The 13,064-nt window shown below is 44.5% G+C and overlaps 3 protein-coding genes across 3 annotated transcripts in view; 1 reads left to right on the top strand and 2 right to left on the bottom strand.

Moving 5' to 3' along the window:
• Window positions 1-72: 72 nt before the first annotated feature.
• Derpc (DERPC proline and glycine rich nuclear protein) lies at window positions 73-2,712 on the bottom strand. Its single transcript, XM_074055763.1, has one exon. The coding sequence runs from the start codon at window positions 2,710-2,712 to the stop codon at window positions 1,093-1,095; it is 1,620 nt and encodes a 539-aa protein (XP_073911864.1). The 3' UTR covers window positions 73-1,092.
• Chtf8 (chromosome transmission fidelity factor 8) lies at window positions 2,709-12,712 on the bottom strand. The gene is made up of 4 exons (XM_020175324.2): window positions 12,599-12,712; window positions 3,715-3,773; window positions 3,338-3,455; window positions 2,709-2,933 (listed from the first exon to the last, which is right to left on the bottom strand). Exons 2-4 carry the CDS (start codon window positions 3,735-3,737, stop codon window positions 2,709-2,711), a joined length of 366 nt encoding a protein of 121 aa, XP_020030913.1. The 5' UTR covers window positions 3,738-3,773; window positions 12,599-12,712.
• Utp4 (UTP4 small subunit processome component) overlaps window positions 12,669-13,064 on the top strand; it is a 29,573-nt gene continuing 29,177 nt past the window's right edge. Inside the window, exon 1 of the mRNA XM_020175330.2 lies at window positions 12,669-12,807. The gene's annotated coding sequence lies outside the window, so the exon portion shown is untranslated. The remainder of the gene's footprint in view (window positions 12,808-13,064) is intronic.

Raw genomic sequence — 13,064 nt, 5'->3', positions numbered from 1 at the left:
ACTCAAAAGTGGGATGTTGTCACGGCTGTCTTGATCTAGGGAATACAGTAGGACCACTCTGATAGCCTTACATCTGTGATGACTTAACTTTTATTGTAGAGGCGAGACAAGAGTTGGTGGTGTAACAGCTGTCAGATGAGTGACCTAAGACTAAAAAACCAAAGCTTGCTTCAAGTGCAAATGCATTCTGCACATAGTAGATAACGCGGGACTGTGACCAAACAATGAAAAGCGGAGTGTAAACTTCCCTATGAGAACAGATAAAACGGAGGGACAACAGCAGCCCTCACATCCCATTTATTAAACAGTAAGAAAAGATACAATGCAGGAAAAACACCAACCATCCTTCACATCAGGCTGAACAAAGCACAGTGATTTCTTCCCTTCATTCCCCCACCCCCCCCATTCCCATCCACATCAGTTTTAAGTTTTGAGGTTCTTTGATTGGAGTACCAGTGGCAAGGGAGCTGAATTAACAGAGGAGCCTTAAATCTGACCCCTCTAAGTCCCAGGAGAAAGGAGCTGCAGGCCCAGTTAAGTGGAAGTTTGATAGGTTTGTGAAGTAGTTGTCCACCTCCCTGTTCTGTGTTCAAGCCCCCAGGGAAAGGTCTGGCAGTAGAAGATGACTAGGTCCAAGCTGCCCTGGTCAGAGCTACTGAAGCATGGTCCATTCACCAATGCAACATCTGTACAGAGCAGTGAGCTGATTCTCCGGTGGGAAACGGGATTACACATGAATTGGGACCTGCAGGCCAATGAATCCCTGAGGAAAAGTCCACAAGAACAATTCAAGAAAACTAATAAGAAACAAGGGGCAGAAAGCTGTGGGACAAAAGCACAGCAGGCTTCTGGGAGGCCGAAGATCCTTTCTCTTGAGGTCATGATCATTCCCACCTGCCACAGTCCATGTCCCACAACTAACATTTCACCTTCAGTCAGGAAAAAAGCAGAGAAAAAGATGGCTCATTTGAACTTGAGCCCCGCTATGTTCTTCAGACAGTAGCTCTGTATCTACTCTTTCACTTAAGAGACAGTCCCTGCCCAGAACCACAGTGCTTGCAATACAAGGTGGTCCTGATGGGAAAGTGACGTTTAAGGGGGCAACATTCCATTTGGGTACATTGCAGCCATTGGACCTCCTGGTCTGGAGAAAGCAGCTGGGTTTGTGCCAGGGAGGCTCCCCACCCTAGGAAATGGGACCAAACTCTTCCCTGCAGGGCCATTCATCCTTGGGAAGGAAGCTGGGTTAAGACCCAAGGTCCCAGTTGGCCTTGCAAAAGGAGCTGCACTGATACTCACAGGGCCTGCTGGAGAAGAGCCCAGGTGCCCAGGAGCTGACCTGGGAAAAGCAACTTGACCAGGGCCTAATGGACCAGTAGACCTTGGGAAGGCAGCTGGACTTGGACCCTGAAGGCCAGTGGCCCTTGGAAAGTTAGCTGGGTTGGGACCTAGTGGCCCAGAGGCTCTTGGAAAAATAGCTGGACCTGCGCCCTGGGGGCCAGCAGACCTCTGAAAGGTACCTGGATTTGAAGCCAATGTGCCAGAAGACTGAGAGAAGGCAGATGGGTTCAGTCCTCCTGAAACTGTCCCCCTTGGAAAGGGATTAGCATTTACCCCCATGGGGCCACCTGGCCTAGAGAAATGAGCTGAATTAGGACCTATAGGGCCAGGAGCCCTTGACATGGGAGATGGATTTGGCCCTGGAAGGCCAATTGCCCGAGAGCTAGGACCCATATTTGGGCCTATGGGACCAGGAACTCTTGCCATGGAGGATGGACTTGTGCCCATATTTCCAGAAGCCTGCGAGAAAGAAGCTGAATTTGTTCCTAAAAGACCTGCTGCTCTTAAAATGGGGGCAAGATCTAGTCCTTGAGGTCCAGCCATTCTTAAGTTAAGACCAGATCCTGTGCCCAAGAGGCCACCTGCTCTGGTATCCAGATTTGGACCTGGGCCCATGCCACCAGCCCTGGGATTAGGCGCAAGACCTGGACCCAAGCCACTTGCTCGTGGGTTTGGCCCCAGACCTGGGCCTGGAAACATACCTGACCTAGGGGCAGGGTTTGAACCTAAAAAGCCTGATCTCAGATTAGGATTTGGTCCAGGGCCCAGACCAACTGGCCTAGGATTAGGAGGACCATTCCCAGAGGATAAGACACCTGCTCTCAGGTTGGGTCCAGATCCAGGGACCATGGGGCCACCACTTCTAAGGTCAGGACTAGCTCCCAGAAGACCACCTGCCCTTGGATTTGACATAGGACCCGGGCCTTGGAGACCTCCTAACCTGGGGTTAGACATAGGCCCTGGCCCTGGAAGAACCCCTGTTCTAGGATTTAAAGATGGTCCTGGTCCTGGGCCCAAGAGGGCACCTGGCCTTGGGAAAGAAACTGTGCCTGTGCCAGTGGGAGTCATCCCTCTTGGAAATGAAGCCATGCTTGGGTCACGAGCACCAGCAGGAAAAGGTGCTGGATTTGAAGCCAATGAGCCGGATGAAGTTGGAAATGGAGATGGGTTCCTTGGAAACGGGGCCATATTTCCACCAAGAGAACCAGCTGCCATAAGGAAGGGATCCGAGTTCACACCCAGTGGGTGGCTTGTATTCAGAACAGGACCCCCCTGTGGTCCCAGGGAACCGTCGAGCCGTCCTCGGGGTGGCAGTGGAGCACGAGTCCAAGGAGTTGGCCGCTCTCTAGGGAAAATCCGAGGTTCTTTCATACTTTCTTGGGGACGTTGGTGATAATAGGCTTGGGGCGGGTTTTGAAAAGAATCTTGCTTTTGATGAGTGCTGTCACCAGGTACTGGGTGCCAGTCTCTCGGCCAAGCTCATCACAGTCCTGCTCCCCAGGAGCGTGTCTGACAAGGACAGCAAAAGGTTTCTCCAGGTGGATGATTTTCCCATACAGGATATGATGCCCCACGATCAGCACGGGGATTCCCTTTGATAGAACAAGAAGGAGATGCCTGAGGTTCAGGGCAAGGCCATTCCATTCAGGTACCTTTTAAAGCTGTTCTTGGCAGGCAATGCTGACACCTTTACTCCCTGGTATGGCTTTACCACTGTTGAAGAGTCACACTGGACAAACCACCCTTGGGCCCTTTTTATTCTCTCTAGCCCCATGTAAAAGAATTTCTGCTTTCAAAATGTGACCTTTCCAGATTCCCCAAAACTAAATTTCCCTGCCACTGCAGAGGTGGGGGGAGAGCAAGCAGATAGCTCTGCAGATTAGCTAGACCTTGAATAACAAACCTGAGAACAGTCCTCACTCTGGGTCCTGGGAGCACCACCTTGGTGTAGCTTGCTTTTCTGAGGCATTAGGCTGAGAAAGAAAAGCCCCCTCACCTCAGTGGTGTAATGTAGGTCTCCCAGGAGGTTTCCAGCTAATCCGGTGCTGTAGCGAGCCTCGATCTCCCCCTGTAGCTCCATCAGCACCCATTCTGCCAGGCCTCCAGCCCCCGCACTGCAAGCAAAGGGCTGGCGGTTACAATATTTTTGAGGGGCGATGAAGAATAGTGTCCTACACCACCATTAAAGGCCCAAAGAAACTCTTTGTTGAGCACAAGTTCTTGGGAAATTGGGCAGTGCTGGGCACTGAACTAGAGATCTCAATGCAAATATTCTTGTAAGATGCACCTGAGGACCCTGATTCTTCCAGAAAAATGTGCAATCTATATAGCCCTCGTCATTCAAGCTAAATAAAAATCTCAAAATGTACTCACCTTGAAATTACAATTTGCACCATGAGCTTTCCTTCTTTAAAAAGCAACTGAAAATAAAACTAGAAAAAAAAAAAAGAAAAAAATTAGGATAACAATGATAGTAACAAAATGACAGTAAATATCATTGTTTGATAAGCCCTTTTCTAGGTGCTAAGGCACGTCACCTTGTTTCCCTAATAATGCCATAGTGCTAAGTTTTCTTACTGATTCTGTACTTATTAAGGTTGTTGAAGGTTACCAACAGTTGAGCTTCAACCACCTTTTGCTTATAAATAAAACTATTCCAATGCTTAGATAATACTTTCATCTATACAACAGCACCACCTGGTGGCAAGTTTGGAGTACTCTAAAAGAATGGGTTAGAATGAGACATTTTTACCTGAGGACAACTGGTTTCATTTACACTGGGTCATTTTGAGGATAGATTTAGGGGATAGGGGGGCTAAAACTACAGCTTTTGGGTAGATCTTTCAAATGTATATACAGATTTAGTGGAAAGTTGTTACTCAAGTGTTTACTCACTGAAGTGTGAAATTAATAGGTTTTAATAACTGTGCACAAACTTAGTGAAGACCTGATTAAAATACCAAACAGGTTTTCTTTTTTGGAGTCAGGTTCCTGCTATTTAGCCCCAGGCTGGCCTGAAATTTAGGATCCTCCTGCCTCCCAAGTGCTGAGATTACAGGTATGCATGCCTAGCTAAACAGGTTTCTTTACTGGCATGTTAATGTTTTTTGTTGTTGTTGATCTGCGCTTTGAACTCAGGACTTTGTGCTTACAAAGCAGGCACTTGACCACTTGAGCCACACCTCCAGTCCTTAATCTTCATTTTGGATCTCCAGGGAAAAGTATGGGGCAGGTAGTAGCAGCCATACAGAATGACAGAACCCCAGCTCCCAAGAGCACAAAACACACTGGGAGCGTGAAGCTGGTCAACTCACTGAACTTGCAAGTGTAAGTAGCAGCTAATGCGTTTTGAATTTTTACTATGTTGTTTTTGGTAGTACCAGGGCCTCCCGATTGCTAGGCAGGTGCTCTGCCACTTGAGCCACTGCCTTTTTTTTTTTTTGCATTTTAGTTTAGGGATACTGGGGCTTGAATTCAGGACCTTGGTTTGCTAGGCAAATGCTGGAGTCACACCTCCAGCTGCTTTTTAGTTTGCTTCTCAGGCCAGGTCTCACACTAACTTTCCCTGGGGCCTATCTCATAACTGATCCTCCTGCCTCTGACTCTTAGTAGCTGGATTACAGATGTGCACCAAGCAGCAGGTTTCATATGGACATAAGTTTTGAACTCAGGTAAATGCCTAGGAGTGTGATGGCTAGACTACATTGTTTTACAAAAACTGCCATCTTCACTGTGGCTGCACCACATTGCAGTCCTCTCAGCCAAGACACAAGCTTCTGTTGTCCACATTTGTGCAAAACACTTGGTATCTTAGTTAGCATAGTTTTTTTTTTTTAAGTGAAAATGACAGTAAAGTTTATTAGGAAAGGAATACACTTCAATAGACTGAAAGCCAGTTGTCTCTAGAGTAAGAGAGAACCACCTTAAGTTTTTACTATGGACTGGACACCCTGCACACATGCAGGTGTCTGATTCAATCAACATGACAACTATGATATAGATACTAAGTCCTGTTTTGCAAGAGGCATACAGATTAGACCACTTACTCACATATGATACACACACACCTAGTGTGTGACAGAACTAAGATAGGAATCCAGATCATCTATCTACACTTAAAAGTCACTATCCAATTCTGCTTTCCCAAAGAAAAAAATCTAAGTGCCAGTGAGAATGAAAATGAATCAAGATACTAGGCAATAAGCATTCTGAAGTGCTATTCAGAATGGCAAAAGGGCACTAACATGACATCGTTTGAACAGACCAGACCTTTTGTAGCATGTGAGAAAGGACCATACACTAAAAAGGCCCCAATGTGACCATTAACAAAACTCAGAACACACTTTTTTTTTTTTTTTTAAATCTTCTTATGGCTGCAAGTACAGATCCTCCTGCCTCAGCATCCCCAGTGCTGGGAGTGCTACCACACCTGGTTCCTCTGGGGTTTTTTTTTTCTTTTTCATGAGACTGGGGTTCGAATTCAAGGCTTCACTCTTGAGCCACACCTCCAGTCTTCCTCTAGGGTTCCTTGAAGGCAAAATAATACCAAGGTTCCAGCCTATACATAGTGAACTCTACTGTGTGATCACATACACCTCACTTAATAATTATGGAGCTAACATCTAGATTATGACTCACTAGACTACTGTGATGACTAAACATAACACATGCAAAACTGCTTTAAAAGACTACATTCTATTGAGAAGACTTTTTTTTTTTTTTTTTTTTGCAGTACTGGGGCTTGAACTCAGGACCTACACCTTGAGCTACTCCATCAGCCCTTTTCTGGATTGAGTTTTTTCAAGATAGGGTCTCATGAACTATTTGTTTGGTCTGGCTGGGACTTTGATCCTCCTGATCTCTGCCTCCTAAGTAGCATGGATTATAGGCGTGAGCCACTGGCACCCAGCAAGAAGAGCTAATTTTTTGGAGGGTGGAATAAGCAAATCTGCATTTTGACAATGTAACTTTGACTGTAATTTGCAAAGTGGTAAGTACATGTTAGATATGAATCAAAAAAGGTTCAGTAATGTACTGACTGAGAAGGGGTTCTTGTCAGGAAGCTTTCAATGATTGATGATGCAGTACATTTTCCTTGATGGATATTAAGCAATAGTGAAGCAACAAGGTGTTCACATAGTGAACATGTTCTGGGAAGCCCAAGATAGGGAAAGGAGATAAAACCTAACAATTAAAATGAATCTTTACATGCTTTGACCATAGGCTTGAGATGGGTATGTATAGACTGTTTAGAAGTGGATGCAGAAATATCTTCCCCATTTTCTGGACAGTCTCCTAATCCCTGGGGCTTTCATTAGCATATCTTTATACACTGATACAAGAGGCTCTGCCTCAATATTTGTTAATACTAGCAGACATTTAGCAATGCCCGTGAAAATCAGAATTCTGTGGCCCACAGTCTCACCATTCTGTTGCTGTACTCTGTAGGGCCTGTAAAAACTTGTTATGCTAGATCTAGTGAGATGCTTCACATGGATTGACAAATGAAGTTCAAGCTTACTAGCCCAGCTGGTAAGTCTAGCTCTTAGGAACCTGGACTGATCTGGCTACATTTATGTAATTTGTATATATGAGAGTGTACTGACCTAGTAAGAAACATCAGGGAGTGCATCTCTTTAGTGAGATTAAGAATTTTTCTTTAGTGCTTAGAAAATACCCGGTAACACCTGAATTCTAGTATTCCATTTCTTGCTTGTTGAAATCTCTAGGCAACTGCCCACAGGGCCAGAGTAGGGGTATCTGAGTAGTGAACTAAGGACACACCTAATGGAGGTGACAAGGAATATGAATACATATTTCATTTTGCATGCAGTTTATTAAAAAGGATATGAGATCATATGAGATCATTCAGCTTAATCTGACCTCATCCCTAACAGTAGGCCGAAAAAAAAAATGGTGGACAAGTGTAATCAAGTTGAATATCTCTAACCTAAAAGCCTGAAATGTTCTGAAATCTGAAACTTTTTTTTTTTTTAAAAGCAGAGGTCAGAAAGATTTTATTTGTAGAGAATTTATTTGTAGAGAAGAGAACAGAAAATAGGGAATGCAGGGGGACCCGAAAACTGGTGATCCCCTTAAATCTGAAGCTTTTTGAGCCTCATGCCTGCAGGTTAGGGATAGTCACCTGTTAAGTCTATGCAAATACTGCAAAATCTGAAAAACCCTAAAATGTGAAATACTTCTCCACCAAGTATTTTGCATAAGAGATACTTAACCTGTGAAATCCTGTTAGTAATAATAACAAAAACATTACAATGAAATTCTCTACATAATAAAAGGATTTCTAAGTTTTCAGTCTCAACTCATTCTAACAATGCTAAGAGACAACTGAAACCATTTCTAGTTGTTTGGTCTAAGATTTGCCTTGTTTAGAAACTGAGCTTCAAGAACAACATGTGAAAGCACAGCTTGGAGAACAGACTATATATCAAATAATGAAACTAAGAGTCAGTAGAAGAGTCCCCAGGCAAGTAAGTCTCTTCTGAAGGCCAGGTTTCAATCAATTCCAAATTTGGCTATAACCAACATGTCTCTGACAACAAAACATAATTCCAGCCAGGCACCAGTGGCTCATACCTGCAATCCTAGCTACTCAGGAGGCACAGATCAGGAGAATTGAGATTTGAAGCCAGCCCAGGCAAATAGTTCACAAGACCATATCTCGAAAAAGCCCATCACAAAAAAGGGCTGGCTGAGTGGCACAATGCCTAGCTAGCATGAGGTTCTGAGTTCAAACCCCAGAGCTGCAAAAAAAAAAAAAAAAACCGATTGTTCAAATTCATTATATTTCATAGTAGTATCACTCTTATAGGCCACAACTAGGTTGCAACCCTGGAGACATGGGAAGGTGTAAAGACAAACCTTTCCCCCCACAGTAATTATATCCTCTACCCTCTATCTCATAAGAGAGGAAACTTTTTTCTACTTAATCTTTTGGGGCTAATAAATACATAAATCCTGTATTCTTAGCTAGATGACTTTGTAACGGAAATTTAAAAAAACATTCATTTTAATATAACTCCCAATTTTTTCCCTTAAAAAAAAAAAAGTCCTTTATTGAGGCTTCAATTCTTTTTAGAAATGATACTTATCTAAGCTTGCCCCACATCATGCCAGATCTTAAGTTAGTGTGAAGGTCACAGGTAAAGTCAAGATTGTTGCTTTTTAGGACTCTAAGGCCCATGAGCAAATCATAGAGTAACAGCAGCAGTATTAAAAAAAACCACTCTAGAACCACAATGGAAATCTTAACCCAAATCAGAACAGATTGGCATAAAACTTATTTATCATTTAGCTTTGACCTCTATTTTGGAGTTAACTACTAAAAATTATAGGGACTGGAGGCAAAACTCAACAGTAAGTACAGCGCCTGCCTCACAAGTTCAAAACCCAGCACCACCATAAAAACCCAAAAAATTACAAAGAACATAACAAATCAAAGCACCACTATATGACTTTTTTTTTATTTTGAAGAGCATAGAAATGTTTTGTTTATTGTTGGTACTTTATAAATGATTTATTCAGAAAACATATGCAGTTCTCAAGAAATTAAATCTAATTCATTTATCCCTAGCCAAAATTTGTATGAGTATGTCAATAAGAACTGTAAAGAACTCAGAAAGGTTTATAAATATTTTAAGGTTTTTCTTTTCAGCAGAAAAAATTTTTTCCATAATATGAAGAAATTAGATAATGTTGATAAGTGTTCATTCCAAATCAAAACGCCCACAACTATATGACTTAAGTAGTCCCAGCAGAAGATGATAAATAAAAAAGAAGCTGAACTTCTCTCACATAGTCAATGTTTTTTTGAACACTTACTGGCTTTTCCTCATTTCATCCTGACAACCACCCTGAGGTAGGTATAGTATTCTCAGTCTCTTTAACATATAAGAAAACAGGCTTAAAGAAGCTGAAGGTTAAGCAACTGGTCACACAGCTAATAAGTGGTATAGCCAAATGTGGCCCCTACCACTCTTATAGTACTCTTGCAGTCGTCTTCTCATCTAGTCCCCCACCCCCCATACAGTACTTCCTTATGAGGTTAACTTTATACTTAGCCTCATTCTCACAGCATCTTACAAAAAAGCAAGTAACCAACCTTGTAACTTGCCACTAAAGTAGCTAATAGATCTATGGAGTAAAGTTAAAAACAGTAAGCTTGCCTTTTATTTTATCCAATCAATGACATTTAAAGGCTTTTAAATTTCTAGAGATCAACTCAATTCCACTTTTAGGCATTACCCTAAATCTCTGCTCCTTAGTGTGGGGAAAGCAGATAGAGGATATTCTTTGCCATGAATAAATTGTTTTGAGGGGGTAAAGAGATGGGGTTTACACTTGTGAAGGAGACACTTTAGGAAGCCATGTCTTCGGTCCATTCTGCTCTGGTCATTTTGGAGATGAGGGTCTCTCAAAACTATTTGTCCAGGCTGGCCTTTACTGCAATCCTCCCGATCTCAGCCTCCCAAGTACCTAGGATTACAGGAGTGAGCCACCAGCACCTGGCTTGCCATGGATTTTAATCTTTAACAAAACTCAATTCTCATTCTCTGCTCTCTGAATTATTAAATACTGTTAAAAGATTATCAATCTCTTAAGGAGAGCTGGCTGATCAACAATCCTCACAATAACTGCTCCCAAAATAAAATGAGACAGAAATGATATGTATCTAAACATGTAGCTAAATAGCAAAAGGGCTCTGATCCAGTAATTTAAATACACATAACTAAACTTTTCTGGAGCTAAAAATGTTTTAGAAATTTTCATTGAAATATTTCTAATCATTTGGTTTATTTTTCTTTTCTTATGATGCTGGGGATTGAACCCAAGGCCTTGTGCCATGTGCTCTACCACCGTTTGTTGTTTTTTTCCTGAAGAGAATCAGGCTTTAATTTCCCAATCTTCAATTTTAAAAATTCCTAACTTTAAAAACTGGGGTAGGGGTAGGGCTGACTGAGTGGCTGAAGTGGTAGGGCACCTGCCTAGTAAGCACAAGGCCCTGAATTCAACCCCAGTACTGCCAAAAAAAAAAGAAATAGTAAAAAACTGGGGTGAAATTAATCACTTTAAAGTGTAAAAAAACTAAATACATTTTAAAAATGAGAAACATGACACAAAATACATTCACAAGTTGCCAGGCCAATAGCATTTATTGAGCTTATGTTAATCCCAGGGACAAGACACTATCAGATCAACCTGGATTCTACAATGTCACCCAAATTGTGTGTGATAGTATTTCTTAACCTCCTGAGTTTCTCTATTAATAAACTGGGCATAAAAATATCTACCTTGAGCTGGCAAAGTGGCTCAAGTGGCAGGGCACCTGCCTGGCAAGCTCTAGGCCCTGAGTTCAAACCCCAGTACCAGGGGAAAAAAAAAAGAACTATCTCAAAAGGCTGCTGTAAAAATGAGATAATGAATGTAGTTTTTAGCACACAGTGCCCAATACAAGGTAGTTTTTAGGGTCAAGTTATTGATTACCAGAGGAATTTGGCATTTTCTTAGTGTATGTCTAGTAGACATCATAGTATATTACATAATTAGTTTTAGTATTTACAATAGATTACAACATCCTATAAAAGCAAGAGGACATCAGAATAAAATCAGGTTTATATAATTGGATAACAACTCAAACACTGAAGTCATGGTTCGCCAAACTATTTCAGGAACTAAGCTCTGGCAGGTCATTTCTCTAACATGATAGCTATTTATGTGCCTCTCCACCAAATGAACTGAAAAGTCATATATACAACTGAATACAGATTATTTTATTACAAGTGTTATTGTGGTTTTGTGACTGGAGGGGATGGTCTCAGTTTGGAAGGGGATCTTGTCTCTTGACAGGCTTGTTACTAAGTCTAAAATTTTTAAATGAGACACTTGCTCCCCTACTAATAGGGGCAGTGGAGGGTAGGTGGAATTGAATGCTTCCAAACTTTTCATTAGCGAAGAATGTGTTAAAAAACGTGTGTAGATACCATGTATACACGTGGTACTTTCCCACCACATTTTAGGATTCCCAAGTTGGAGGGAATCAATTACTGGTACTTGTAGACAATAGGTAGAAAAGATGGCTTCAGTCGTTCTGATTTAATCCAGTTTTTTCCATCTTCTGCTACTCTGCAGCCCCATCTCAACATTTTCTCCTCTTATGGCCGTGACAGCCTATCTCTCTCCAGCCCCATTCCTTCCTGGTGCTGATGGGTCACTTTATGCTGAATTCTCCTTCCATTTGCCCCCATCTTCTCCACCCCTGCCCCCCCCACTAGAGCCACACTTCCTATTTCTATCCCCGCCCACTTTCTAGAACTCCTCAATCTGTTTCCCCTCATTTTCTCCAGCCTCCTCCAAACTATCCCAGACTTTTTCTGGTACATTTTACCAAGATGTTTAATCCCCTCGTTTTCCTCCCAGGGAAACTATTCCGCCCCATTCTTTAAACTGCCTTCCTCCACTCCTCCCCCCTAAATCATTCACCCTCGTCCCCAAAACTCCTCTTTTAAACCACTTTTCTCCATCACTCACGTTACCAAATTGTTCTCAGTCCCAGAGTACTTTGGTCCTCCGGGACCCCACCCTACTCATCTGTCGGCTTCACTCCACCCACAACAAAATCACTCTCCAACCACCCTCCAAATTCTCTCTGCCAGCAACCTCTTCCTTTCCCCATAATTTAAAATGCCCCCTAGAAAAAATCTCATAGTCCTGTTACTCCCTTCCCACCCCACGAGGATCCCTTTCCTTTCCGCTATTCCCGCTACTTTCTGGGTTCCAGTTCCACTCCGCTCCCGCAAGCCTCCCTCCCAAGCAGGGGAAGAGCCCCTTCCCGCACCTACCTCGAGGTTCCGGCCCGCGCCGCCCCCTTCTCCGTCCTCCGCCCGCGCTCGGCCACCCTTTCCGCTCTTTTCCCCCTCCGCCCTGCTCGCTCCCTTCCTTCCCTCCGCCTTCCGCCTCTACACCGCCCCTTCCCCCATATCTCTCGGTCCTCCCACTCAAGGGAGACCCTGCGTCTTCGCCCCCACCTCTGCGCGGCCCTCCCGGCTTCCATCTCCCTGTCCGCCACCCCTCCCCCGCCCGGCTGTTCCCCGCCCCTCGGCTCGCCATTCTTCTCCCGGAGCCGCGTGCCCCGCCCGGCCCCAGCTCTCTAGCTTCCCACTCTCTCGCCCCTTCTCCCCCCGCCACGACTCGGGTGTCGCTTCCCGCGGCCTCCCGTGCCCCCCGCCCGCGGCCTGACCTGCAATGGCGGCCGCCGAGCGCGGCGCCGCGCGGCCAACGGGCGACAACCGAACCTCCCGCCGCCGTCGCCGCCGCCGCGAGCAAAGCCTGCGCACTTCCGGCCTCGCGCCGCGAGCACTTCCGGGGCAGAGCTTGAGAGCGCGCGCGCGCACGTGTGGCCCGGACGGAGAGAGGCAAGGTCTGGGGACTGCGGGAGCAGGACTAAAGGTGAGTTGGGGAAGAGACGTGGGGAGCCGGTGTGTGAGCTGAGTCTGGAAAGGTGCGGCCCGCTCGAGGTCGGAGTCCCGAGGCGCTCGCCACTTCCCTGGTCCGAGACTGAGTTGGAGGCTATTCCGTAGATCCCGGGAGAGTGAAGGGGTGGCAAACACTTCGCGGCCTGGCCCAACATACCAGCTCTGCTTGTGGTTTTCTAACCTCCAAGGTAGACAGGTGAGGGGAGAACCAGATCCGGTTTCTACCCTGGT

Source organism: Castor canadensis, chromosome 15 (genome assembly GCF_047511655.1).
Source record: "Castor canadensis chromosome 15, mCasCan1.hap1v2, whole genome shotgun sequence".
In the NCBI taxonomy this organism is placed as follows: Eukaryota; Metazoa; Chordata; class Mammalia; order Rodentia; family Castoridae; genus Castor; species Castor canadensis.
The sequence above is the reverse complement of the archived record's forward strand: the minus strand, read 5'-3'. Positions and strand labels throughout refer to the sequence as shown.